This window comes from Mytilus californianus, unplaced genomic scaffold, assembly GCF_021869535.1.
Source record: "Mytilus californianus isolate M0D057914Y unplaced genomic scaffold, xbMytCali1.0.p SCAF_1, whole genome shotgun sequence".
NCBI lineage: Eukaryota > Metazoa > Mollusca > Bivalvia > Mytilida > Mytilidae > Mytilus > Mytilus californianus.
In genome coordinates this window covers 89,093,794-89,107,724 of record NW_026262581.1, presented here as the reverse complement: position 1 = coordinate 89,107,724, position 13,931 = coordinate 89,093,794, and the positions used below count along the sequence as shown (strand labels likewise).

The window sequence follows — 13,931 nt, the reverse complement described above, 5'->3', positions numbered from 1 at the left end:
GTCTACTGAATTTATCAGATACTAACATATACCTAAAGCCATTAATTTTGTTTGCTAGGTATTAAATAGGAAACTTTAAAAGATAATGGAAACGAAATGTCAGCGAAACACATATACAAAAAAAAAATTAAAAAAATAGAACTAGATAAAGTCTGCAATGTCGAAACTTACAATGTTTTTATACTCAACTTTTTTTAGACTCTATGCGCAAAATCTATACTATCTATTGTTGGAAGGCCGTATGTTTATCTACATATCATTGTTTACTATTGTTGGAAGGCCGTATGTTTATCTACATATCATTGTTTACTATTGTTGGAAGGCCGTATGTTTATCTACATATCATTGTTTACTATTGTTGGAAGGCCGTATGTTTATCTACATATCATTGTTTACTATTGTTGGAAGGCCGTATGTTTATCTACATATCACTGTTTACTGTTGTTGTGTCAGTGATGTATACTCTCATCTCTTTTTATTCATAGTACACTTGTTTTATAGTTAGTGCGACAATTCTTATTAGCAGTCTATCAAAATTTCTGGGAAAACGACCCCGGGATTGATAATAACAGAGTGTAGGTTAATTATTTCATTATAAATTCACCTTAATAACAATGAACTTATCCCAACACTATCATGTTTTGAATAGTAATTTAAATACCACTTTGAAAGCACTTTAAGCACTATATGGTAGTATATCATAACCATACTGACCGTCTTTATTGGGTCGTGGGTACAAACATTCTGATTGTAAGGCCGACCTGATGCAAACTTAATAATCTAAAAGAATCTGATACACATTCAACTCGATCATATTCAAAATAATAAACAGAATCGCTACACGTACCATGGCTCTACAGAAACCTAAGTCGAATGTTGAAACGCAAGATAATCAAGTGTAAAATGGTTTATCCTGCACTATTAGGAGTGATGTATGCAATTTACAACTTCGCTATTATTTTTTTTTTTTAATATAAAAACTTGTAAACACACGCTTTTTCTGTAAATAAATTACATCAATATGAGTTATTTTGAATGGTGCATGATTCAATGTGGTAAAGAGGGATGGTGTGTGGTGTATGGGAATAATGGTGATCGTGTAAGTGGGAAGTTTATACGGACCAAGGATTATAAGTTTAATATGACTTGAATAAGCGATATTACATATTGTAGAAAGAACATACTTTAAAATAGCTCAACAACCAATCTGAATTGGTCAATATTTATGAAAGCCAGTAAAAAACTACTAAAAATATATTTGTGGTACAATGTTATATGTATACTAGTAGACTTAGTGCTTTTCTGTACTTACCTCTTTGCTTTTACTATAGTCTTTAATAACCTGTTCATATTTGCGATAAGAAATTATAGCAAAAGACAAGTAACTACTAACTATGAAAAAAATTAGACACGAAAACATTATAAAGGAATGAGACAAAAATCGACATACACAAATTTCTCCCTTGCGTCAGACTATGATTACGTAAAGATATGGTCACACATATCAAACATGATGTAGGTATTTCAAAACCGATATGAGATCTAACTTATTCATTACATGTACATAGTCATTAAACCAAAAATTCATGTATCCATCCTTGGATTTCAAATTTTAGGATTTAGCGTTCGGAATGAAGGTTAATCCAGAAGAGAGCTTCGGAGGCATAAATAAAAGAAAAAAAATAAAAGTGAGGCACTAAACCAAGATAAATCAGGTCAAGGTCCGATGACTACTATTAGACACGAATTTTCACCTAACAACCTTACAACGAAGCCGTAGACAAAATATAGTTGACGTACAAAATTATTATTCATAATAATACAACTGATACATAGTCCTTACAAACTAGAAATGAAGCCAATACCTAGGGCTCCTTGAATCAAAATCATAACACAACCAATGAATACGAAAACAAAATCAAATAGTTATTTAGAATCTACCTGCTCACAAAAACTGAATGTGAACAACTGAACTATGAAAATGATGCCAAAGGCTGTTGACCTTCATTAGACGGACATGTGCCCCTTTCAACAAATATAAAGGCCATATTTTCTCACAGAATTTGAAAATAAACCTGGCTTTGTCATGAAAAGTTGACGCAAATAATTGAGCTTCAATCGACCATAAGTAAAAGGTGTAAGTTAGGTAGTAAAATATTATGTACTAAAGACTGACAATGGATCTACAGATAAATAAAATAATGTGAGTCTTTTCAAACCATGAAAATAAAACTTTGTACAATAGCCATCGTCGGGATACCATACCTCTTGTCTCAGCTTCAAAAGAATAAAGTAACAGGCCAAACAACCAAACCACTCATTACGCTTGAACAGACTACATGTTAGTGAATATTTTAGATAACAACTTCTTTTCCCTACAGATTACGTTGGAATAAAAAGATTTTGTTTTATTAACATTTGTCCAATTTCAGTAAGCCAAAAGATTACAAGTGATCGCAATAGCACAAATATCAAACATCAAAAAGCTAAATACAATCACTGAAGCAGATTGAATCCGATATAGTATAGGTCAGTAAAACTATTAATTTGGCTACCTCTAGATGTTGATTAGTTATTGGCTCATTGGCGTACTCGTTTGCCTCACATCTTTCATTTATATCATGACACGAACGTATAGCAAACAAAAGGGACGGATCCATAAACTCCAGTTTGCCCTAGCGAAAAATGTGACTCGAGACGAATTCACGGTTGAGCCAAAAGAATTATTTTTTTTTTATATTATAATTTATATTTATCATTTCCTTCAAACAGTTGTCGTGTTCCCTTCCGTCGATGTCAACCTATGAGTATTTTGATATTTTCTTCGAATCGAAATGGAAAAATACAAGTTGTACTGCCGGCCAATGTTTTCTTCAACTGTTTGCATATAACAGCATTGAATAGCATATCTGACAAATATCAGTAAATAAGTGATGGTGGTTACAAATACTGCTTTTCGCTTATTTCGATAAGATGAATAAAATGAACATGTATGTCATCTAGAAATTAGTAAGTCGACATTAAATCTAGAATTGAAATAATGCAACCTATTTTATTATCATACCAAATTCACCGATTGCCTCATAGCTAAAAGGCTCCCCAAATATTTATCTAAATTCACATCATAAAATCTACATTATATGTACTTTACGATGAAATGTTACATGATATATTACAATAAAACAGCCAAGTCACGGTTGAAAAAAAAGAAACCGGATATTTTGTCTAGGATTTCTTTTACATTTTGACTTTTTTATTAAAAAAAACTTGTTTAACGAAAAGTGTACCAAGTTGTATTATATTACAACAGAGTCTCTTATGACATGATCATATAATCATATAAGCCAACAGTTAATTTCTGAATTTTGATTCAAGAAATTAAAAATTTGTTTCCTGGTCTTATTAAAAAATGTATCTTACAATCAGCCATTTATATATAAATCGGTTTTATGAGCGACGTCTCGAATATGATATACAGGCGAAATAGTCATACAAGTGCCTGTTGATGTAATTTTTTTATCTGGACATAATTTTAGTTGAATTCATTGGAATGCTAAGTAAAAAGTCTATTTTTATGGAATCTATTGTTGTGTTCGTCCGGCCATTATCAGAAGGCCTTTCCCTCATAAACTTCTTTCTGACTTTATTTTGTTTGTGAGTAGTTCGCTTAACATACACTTCACCATAGCACCTGTCCTAAGTCAGGAATCTGAGGTTCAGTAGTTGTCGTTTGTTGATGTGGTTCATAAGTATTTCTCGTTTCTCGTTTTTTATATAGATTAGACCGTTGGTTTTCCCGTTTGAATGGTTTTACACTAATAATTTTGGGGGCCCTTTATAGCTTTTCAGCGGTGTGAGCCAAGGCTCCGTGTTGAAGACCGTACTTTTACCTATAATGGTTTATAAATTGTGACTTGGATGGAGATTTTTATCATTGGCACTCATACCACATCTTCATATATCTACTTCAATAAACTTCTTTTACTATAACGATATCCAGTTTCTATTATGAGCGAACGGTGATGTTAATATCACAGTTTTACGCACAGAAGCAGTTCAATAGTTGGGGGATGTTTTATTTGCAGAATGACGATTTCTTAAATAGATTTAACGACTGATAACTGCATGTGTAACAGCACCAAGGTATAAAACAAAATATGAGTATACTGATATTGACAGAAAATGAAAAAAAAGTATTAAACAGGAGAAAAGCTTTGCTTAGTCTGTCGTCAATTTTGGTTCTAATTCTCGTACGTATATGTATTAGATACACACTAACTGATAAAGTTAGTTACAGATAATTAATTGAGTTTATCGTGACAACTGATCAGCTGTTCTATTCACAATTCTGTAAACTGTCATTTAAATAATCATGGTTACGTTTTCATTTCAATGAATGGCAGGTACATTGTATTGTATTCATACATCTCAGGTATTGTTTACGTAATAGTTATACACTGAGGGATAGGGGTTTCTTATCCAGACACACCGTATCCCGAAGTGTATAACTAACTTACACCCGATGCTAAACCCTATATTTGTTTACATTGAATATTAAATGAAAAAGAATGGAGAGCATTTTTATTGACAATACCAAACCATTAATGATTAATAAGAAAAGATTTTTTTTTTTAGATGAAACCCCACTAGTAACCTTACTTTGACGATCTTCACTCAGACTTTGACAAGTGAGTAGATTTTACAAATGTCAAAGTTGCCGTTTTGCATATTCCCGTTAAATCCATGTGCTAATATGGATCAGCAGGTCAAGGTTGGTCGTATCGTGCATTCTTATTACAAAAAAAATACATCATGCTCCTTGTATGCAGTTGTCAATATGGACGGGTATAAGACAGACGACATTTAGTTAGGCGTTGGATTTGGCAGAAGAGACTGAAGATAACGCAATATTTATAACCAAAAGTACTTACATGTATCAGTTTAATGAAGGTAATCATAAATGTATTTTATATGTTACGGTTTTATAAAAAATATCCCCCCACTCTTCTTAACTTTAAACAAACATTCATATTCGAATATATATGACTGAGGGATAGGTGTGTCTTGATTAGAAACCCGACGACAGGACACGCTTAACATACAAAAATACAGATTGCATATGTAGGACCCCCCTTTTTTGGGACCATCCAGGGGAGGGGGGACCGGTGGTTGGAACCTCCCTTTTTTTACGATCAAAGATTTAGAATGGGGACATATGGCTGGAACCCTCCCCGTTTTTATCATAGGTTGTCATCCCCTTTCAAAAATGGCTGGATCCGCCCCTGGGTGCCATCATTAGTCTTCAACAATCCAAACATTAATATTTATTTTATGATCAAGACTAAGTCCAAATGAAAACTATATTTTTAAATGTATTATAATTGAAATCAAAGTTCTTTACATGTATGTTCTTTAAGACATTGCCATATTGGATTAAAATTTTAGCTTCAAGCAAAGGAGTATTTAAATGACTTTTTTTTATTCACAAGAGTGCACACGCTGAAATGTCTCGCCTTCTTTACTAATCATTGATATTATGTTGATAGTCCTAAATATAAAGCTTTATTACAACTGTCACATAAACTTATCATTAACCAAGTAAACTAAACATTGACCAATGAACCATGAAAATGAGGTCAAGGTCAGATGAACCATGCTAGGCAGGCATGTACAGCTAACAATTCTTCCATACAACAAATATAGTTGACCTATTGCTTATAGTTTAAGAAAAACAGACCAAAACACAAAAACTTAACACTGAGCAATGAACCTTGAAAATGAGGTCAAGGAAAAAAAAAACCTGCGTGACTGACAAATAGATCATAAAATATTTCCATACACCAAATATAGTTGAACTATTGCATATAGTATTAGAAAAAAAAGACCAAAACTCAAAAACTTAACTTTGACCACTGAACCATGAAAATGAGGTCAAGGTCAGATGACACCTTCCAGTTGGACATGTACACCTTACAGTCCTTCCATACACCGAATATACTAGACCTATTGCTTATAGTATCTGAGATATGGACTTGACCACCAAAACTTAACCTTGTTCACTAATCCATGAAATGAGGTCGAGGTCAAGTGAAAACTGTCTGACGGGCATGAGGACCTTGCAAGGTACGCACATACCAAATATAGTTATCCTATTACTTATAATAAGAGAGAATTTAACATTACAAAAAAACTTAACTTTTTTTTCAAGTAGTCACTGAACCATGAAAATGAGGTCAAGGACATTGGACATGTGACTGACGGAAACTTCGTAACATGAGGCATCCATATACAAAGTATGAAGCATCCAGACCTTCCACCTTCTAAAATATAAAGCTTTTAAGAAGTTAGCTAACGCCGCCGCCGCTGCCGGAACACTATCCCTATGTCGAGCTTTCTGCGACAAAAGTCGCAGGCTCGACAAAAATTGATGCTAAAAAATGTTTTCGCTATTAGAATTTCCTGAAATATGTTGTTTTAATGTGTCTTGAAACAACTTGTAGTGAACACTATTAGTAATCTCTTTTGTTCATGCTATGAAAAAAAAATCACGATTTCTATTGTTATGAATAACAGTTGACTGTGTTTTCGGGATGTAGAAGCCGGGGTTTCCAGAAACCCCTCTCGTCACACCCTGTGGTCAAAATCCATTGTTATTCGTAATAATAGATCTATTCACTTTACACGTTGCACTCAGAAATAGGAACTGGGGTGTAACGACATCGAAATGACTGTTCTTATCGTTGAATTTATCGCCCTTTGTATATAGAAATTACAATATGTTACTGGACTTTATTGGCGTATTTCAACTAAACCCAGGTACGTAATATTTCACGTTTATTGGTAGTATTGATTTATTGATTTAATTAAAGTTCCTGTATACAGGAATCATATACTTTCATTATTTTTTTTTAGCTATTTCGACAACATGAACTTTTGAAGACGTTCAAATTAGTTTACATTACACATACAACAATCGTGAATAGATATCAAATTAAGTCCGTTTTAGATCTTCAATCTTCAAATTCATTTTAATTAAAAAAAAATGAATTGCACATCACTCTGCAGATTTTATATCTAATCTTTTTCTTACTGTCTTGTGAACTATTATTGCAATTAATCAAACATTTGCCAATTAGGTCTCCATGGCTAAAAGTACAAGTTTGTATCACAGCTTCAAACCAGACAAACTTCTTAAAGAATGAACTACTAAATATAACGATATTTAAATACCTGTTACACATAATACCTCAAGTCTAAAGTGCATTATATTTTGACAATAATCAGTGCAGAATTGCAAACATGTTTTTTTTTATAAAACTGTGTCACAAAAACAGTGCTTATCAAATTTAAAAGATCTCAAAGCAGACGAACTTCGCACGAGACGATACATGGTGTGATTTCTTTCGTCGTTTTTCAATCAATCAGTATATATACATTTTACATATTTTAAAAGCCAACTTACCTCCATACTGCTCAAAGTTATTTATAAAATGGTGTATAATGTGATTAAACCTAAGGTAAGGCAATTCTACGCACCACTTAACATCTAACAAAACCTTATTACATATCTTATCGGGAAACTATAAAGGATGTAAATAATTCAATAGCAGCGAATTAAAAAAAATTACATACATGTACCAGAATGTTTTATTGAATGACAACAATAAAATTTAATTAACGTACATCAGATAATTGTTTTACTTTTTAAAAGATCTAAATTCCTAAGGCAATCTAGTAACAATGGAAATTACACGTATCAATTAAAATACGTTTATTATTAAATTTAATCATATATTCTCATCTGAAAATGTTATTGAACAAGAAAAATTGTGTAGATTTATACGATACATATTAGTGAAAGTCTGTCCTCCTGGTTAGAGGAACTGTAATATTATTATATTGTTATTTATTTTCACACATGCGAAACAAAATATGTATTATATATGAACTGTTATTTTCTCTGTAGCTATGTACTAGTTTATGAGAATAAAATCATTCATTCATTCAGTGTCAACATTTTAATACTTTTAACAGATTGTCCGAAAATTTTATTTTTATTTGCAAATGAATATATTATTAGATCTGTATTTTTTTCTGAAAAGACGCAGAGAAGTTTTAAGTAGTAAATATAACCGGGGAAAAGTTAAGTAGTGCCAATTTATTGTTTTTATATTTTTTTCTTTACAACACGTGTTTATCGTTTTAAGTTGTTTTCTGGCTATTCCTACATTTTGAATTTCATAGGTAAAATACTATTACACCCCAGTTCTATTGTTATACTTCATAGTTTCTATTTCTGAAACATGTGTGAATTGAATAGATCTATTGTTACGAATAACAATGGATTTTGACCACAGGGTGTGACGAGCGGGGTTTCTGGAAACCCCTGCTTCTACACCCCGCAAACAAAGTCCATTGTTATTCGTAACAATAGAAATTGATTATTTTTTAAATAGCATGAACATAAGAAATTACTTATAGTGTTCACTACAAATTGTTTCATGATATTAAAAAAAACATTTTAGGAAATTCCAATAAGCATCTATATTGAATACAAAAATAATCCTTTAAATACTCTTTTGCTTGAAGGTATTTTTTTTTATCCCAGTCATATGTCTCTATTCTAAAGCATTGATCTTAAAAAAAAATGGGGATTCTAACCCCCGGACCCCCCCCCCCCCCGGTTATCCAGTGGCCGATCCGGGGTTAGGGGTTCTGCGGGTTGGACCCGACTTTTATTTAAAAGATCAATGCATTTGAATGGTTGGACCCCCCCCCCCTTTTCTCTTGAGTTGGGAACCCCCGGGATCAGCCCCTGATTTCCCCCAAAAAGGGAGTTCCTCTATATCAAATATTGTATGTTGAGCGTGTCTGGTAGTCGGATTTTTAATGCAGACACACATATCCCTTAGTATGTTCGAATATGTATGTTTGTTTATTTTCGAGAAGAGGGGGAGGGGGGCTTTCGTTTTTTGATAAAATCGTAAGATATAAAATACAGTTATGATTACCTTTATTAAACTGATACAGGTAAGTACTTTGGGTTATAATATTGTCTTTGTCTTTAGTCTCTTATACCAAATCCAACGCTTGCCACAAAATGTCGTCCGTCTTATACACCCGTCCATATTGACAACTGTATACCAGGAGTATGATGTATTTTTTGTTTGTAATAAAAATACACGAAACAGTTAACCTTGACCTGCTGATCCATATTAGCACATGTATTTAACGGGAATATGCAAAACAACTTTGACATTTGTAAAATATACTCACTTGTCAAAGTTTGAACGAAGATAACCAAAGAAAGGTTACTAGTGGGGTTTCTTGTAATAAAAAAAAAAATATTTTTATAAATCATGGTTTGATATTGTCAATAAATATGCTATCGTTTTTTTTTCATTTAATAATCAATGTTAACAAATATAGGGTTTAGAATGGGGTGTAAGTTAGTTATACACCTCGGGATACAGCGTGTCTGGATAAGAAACCCCTCCGGCCTCCGGCCGACGGGGTTTCTTATCCAGACACACCTATCCCTCGGTGTATAACTATTACAGAAATGCATGTAGGAGTTCCCAGAATTAAAGTGATTAAGTTAGATTATGGTGTAACAAAACTTGACTAATTAATCAAGGTAAATACAGGTAAAAATTGTGGAAAAGAAAGATAATGAAAACTTTTTTTTATATTACAACATTTTCACGGTAGTTATAGTGTCCGGCGGAGATCGTGTTTTTTCTCTCGAGTGAATCGGTCCACTTTTTTCAAGTGTAGATCAGGTTTTTTTCGAGTGAATATACATACGATCAATCGATTTACTGCTATATCGTGAGTATAATAGTTTTATTCGTGACTGTTCATCTTATTCTGAATGCTAAACATGTTTTGAACACAAACGACGCAGAATTTCCTTTTAGTTCACTTACAATATACTAGTAGTATTTTATATTCAACGGTCCGTGTTTTTTCGAGAGCAACATTTAAAACGTCCGGGTTTTTCAAAAATTGGTCCGTTTTTTTTGTAAAGAAAATGTGAATAGGAAAGAAGACATTCTTTGGCTTAAAAACTGACTTTTCTAGTTTGTAACTGTAATTTAGCGAAGGACAATATTATATATTCTTAATAAGTCACAAAAACAGATTACTATGTTGATTAAATTTAACCATTTTCAATTTAATGATAACTTTCTGTTTTGAAAACATTAATCAATAACCCTGCAGTATTACGATATTATAAGAAATCAATGGGTCCTTTTTAAAAACGATCTTAAGAACAGAGTACAGGGACTCGTAATCTTTTTAATTTTCATTGCATACTACCTTTGATTTTACAGTAATTATTTTTAATGATTGATATATATATATTACAGTGACGAAAAAACATCGGAGCAAGAAAACTAAGGAAAAGGAGTAAACAATCAGAAAAATTCAATATAAACCCAAATATTCTACTAAAAGAGCCCCCCCCCCCCCAAATAAAAAAAAAACCGCAATAACATTTGAATTGAATGGAATATCTTATAAAAAATGAAAACAACACTTTATAATTTTATGATATATGATCAAAAGGACTTGAACATCCCACACTGCTAAACGGACGTCCCATTTTGACAAGGATCGGTAGGAAGAGGACTTAAGTGACCATATTTCTATTCCCCTGTCCTCCTTGGAGGTAAATGATTTTAGAAAGGTTTGTTATAAATCATGTCAATACCAAAGTAGTTTTATAAAAAGACCATAAACCCACTTATTCATGGTATGGTATCAATATTTCTGACCTGACACTACGTACTTTTTATTGCTTAATTCTTTAGAATTTAATATGCAATGTTTCGGGATCTTTCGGGAATAATCCCAGGTAAACCCTCATCAGAGGCCGACCTTTATATATTTATTTTATATCTAGTATTGTAGATAGATGTGTGTCTGTTTCATAACAGTTTTTTTTCAAATTTACTACACGTGCATATAGGTCTACGTTGTAGCTAGTCTTTTTACAGACTGGTTGTTTTATAAAAAGACCATAAACCCATTTATTCATGGTATGGTATCAATATTTCTGACCTGACACTACGTACTTTTTATTGCTTAATTCTTTAGAATTTAATATGCAATGTTTCGGGTTCTTTCGGGAATAATCCCAGGTAAACCCTCATCAGAGGCCGACCTTTATATATTTATTTTATATCTAGTATAGTAGATAGATATGTGTCTGTTTCATAACCGGTTTTTTTTCAAATTTACTACACGTGCATATAGGTCTACGTTGTAGCTAGTCTTTTTACAGACTAAAGAAACTGACCAAGTAGATCAGCACCTTTGGTTAATTATTCATATATATAATGAAAAGACTTATTGTCTTTATTCTCGTAATCTAATCTATCATAAATCTACACGAGATCTAATAGAGATAGTAGTTATCAGTGCTATACTGTTGAATTCACACTAGACTGTCGTGTATGTTTTAACACATATTTGATAATATACAAATGTCTCCATGTTTAACAATTGAAGAGGTTTGTGTAGATACCATGTCGGGTCTATGCATGAATATAACAGGAACCATTCTGCTTTCCCTTGTACGTGATCTCTTGAAATAAATCGGCATCACATCTTTTTACATCTGTTTCACAGTATAATGATTGTATACTAAAGCCTCCCGTGGTGGGGTATTGTGAATCAATGTCTTCGGCTTAATGATTAATTATCATGTTGCCAATATTCTTATTGTTTTTAAACCAATATCTGGTTTGGATTTAGATAGTTTTTTATTTTTTTTATTTAGTTTTTTTTTTGGCAATCGGATCTTTCCGAATTATATACCAAATTTTGTTATTACCGTGTTAAGATATTCAAGATATTTCTGCCACTTGTTTTTATAGTATTTGGTTTCTTTCGAAGTTGCTGTCTGCATCTATGCTAACTTAGCCTAACTGTTTTGTTAGGGAGAAATCCGCAAGACATTTACACTTTAGACCGTATTTATACGTTTATCTTATAAGTACATGTTGCTATTGTTTCTAAGAATTCTCATACCTTCAGAAGGAATGAAAACAATGTACTATTTCAAATAGTTGTTCACTTTGTTCACCTTCTTCATTAGATATATTAAATCCATCAATTTTCATTCTTTAGTGGAATTTAATATTATTTTCGTAGGGTATTTCTCTGTTTTATGTCTATAATTATGGTTAAATATAGCAAAATCAGATATTCCCAGGGAGGCAACTCTGCCCATTGAAACGCCAACGATCTGTTGCTAGTATAATAGTATAACTTTCGTTGTTCATTGACAATCATATTTATTTGTTATTAGTTTCCATGTAACCTTCAACGGCTTGACATAATAATTATTATCGATATTAGTTGCTTAACGTCCTGTTGCCAATATTTCATGTATGCTTAGGACTGTGATATAGTGATGACATAAGGTTGTTTACTAGTATAATAGTATAACTTCCATAGTTCGTTGACAATCATATTAGTTTTAGTTAGTTTCCATGCAACCTTCTAAGGTTTGACATGAGACAGCGATAAATTAACGATTTTTGGTTGCTTAGCATCCAGTGGCAAATATTTCATGTATGTTAAGGAATATGATATAGTGATGACATAAGGTTGTTTGCTAGTATAATAGTAAAACTTCCATAGTTCATTGACAATCATATTAATTTGTAGTTAGTTTCCATGCTGCCTTGTAAGGTTTGACATGATATAGCGATAAATTAAAGATTGTTAGTTTCTAAGCATCCAGTGGCAAATATTTCATGTATGTTTAGGACTATGATATAGTGATGACATAAGGTTGTTTGCTAGTATAATAGTACAACTTCCATAGTTCATTGACAATCATATTAGTTTGTAGTAAGTTTCCATGCTACCTTCTAAGGTTTGACATGATACATCATCCAGTGGCAAATATTCCATGTATGTTTAGGACTATGATATAGTGATGACATAAGGTTGCTTGCTAGTATAATAGTATAACTTCCATAGTTCATAGACAATCATATAAGTTTGAAGTTAGTTTCCATGCTACCTTCTAAGGTTTGACATGATATAGCGATAAATTAACGATTGTTGGTTGCTTAGCATCCAGTGGCAAATATTTCATGTATGTTTAGGACTATGATATAGTGATGACATAAGGTTGTTTGCTAGTATAATAGTATAACTTCCATAGTTCATTGACAATCATATTAGTTTGTAGTTAGTTTTCATGATACCTTCTAAGGTTTGACATGATACAGTGATAAATTAAAGATTGTTGGTTGCTTAGCATCCAGTGGCAAATATTTCATGTACGTTTAGGACTATGATATACGGATGACATAAGGTTGTTTGCTAGTATAATAGTATAACTTCCATAGTTCATTGACAATCATATTAGTTTGTAGTTAATTTTCATGCAACCTTCTAAGGTTTGACATGAAACAGTGATGAACTGAAGATTTGTTGGTTGCTTAGCATCCAGTGGCAAATATTTCATGTATGTTTAGAACTATGATACATATAGTGGTGGAACAAGGTTGTTTGCAAGTATAATAGTGTAACTTCCATAGTTAATTGACAATCATATTATTGTAATTAGTTTCCATGCTACCTTCTAAGGTTTGACATGAAACAGCAATGAACTAAAGATTTGTTGGTTGCTTAGCATCCAGTGGCAAATATTTCATGTATGTTTAGGACTATGATATAGTGATGACATAAGGTTGTTTGCTAGTATAAAAGTATAACTTCCATAGTTCATTGACAATCATATTAGTTTGTAGTTAGTTTCCATGCTACCTTCTAAGGTTTGACATGATACAGCGATGAATTGAAGATTTGTTGGTTGCTTAGCATCCAGTGGCAATAATTTCATGTACGTTTAGGACTATGATATAGTGATGACATAAGGTTGTTTGCTAGTATAATAGTATAAC

The 13,931-nt window shown here is 32.3% G+C and overlaps 1 protein-coding gene and 1 long non-coding RNA gene across 5 annotated transcripts in view; one reads left to right on the top strand and one right to left on the bottom strand.

Moving 5' to 3' along the window:
* Positions 1–13,931, top strand: part of LOC127710157 (uncharacterized) — a 460,084-nt gene that overhangs the window by 377,783 nt on the left and 68,370 nt on the right. The gene's annotated exons all lie outside the window — the stretch shown is intronic.
* The window catches only part of LOC127709794 (uncharacterized), an 86,384-nt gene that overhangs the window by 38,989 nt on the left and 33,464 nt on the right, over positions 1–13,931 (bottom strand). The window contains exons 1-2 of one of the 4 annotated variants that reach the window (XM_052215454.1): positions 7,463–7,483; positions 1,313–1,342 (exon numbers count right to left, since the gene is read on the bottom strand). The exons of 2 other annotated variants lie outside the window; for them this stretch is intronic. In XM_052215454.1, coding sequence (XP_052071414.1) covers positions 1,313–1,342; positions 7,463–7,468 — 36 coding nt within the window. In that variant the 5' untranslated portion in view covers positions 7,469–7,483. Of the gene's footprint in view, positions 1–1,312; positions 1,343–7,462; positions 7,516–13,931 lie in introns of those variants that run through there. One more of the 4 variants, XM_052215461.1, reaches the window with a different exon arrangement.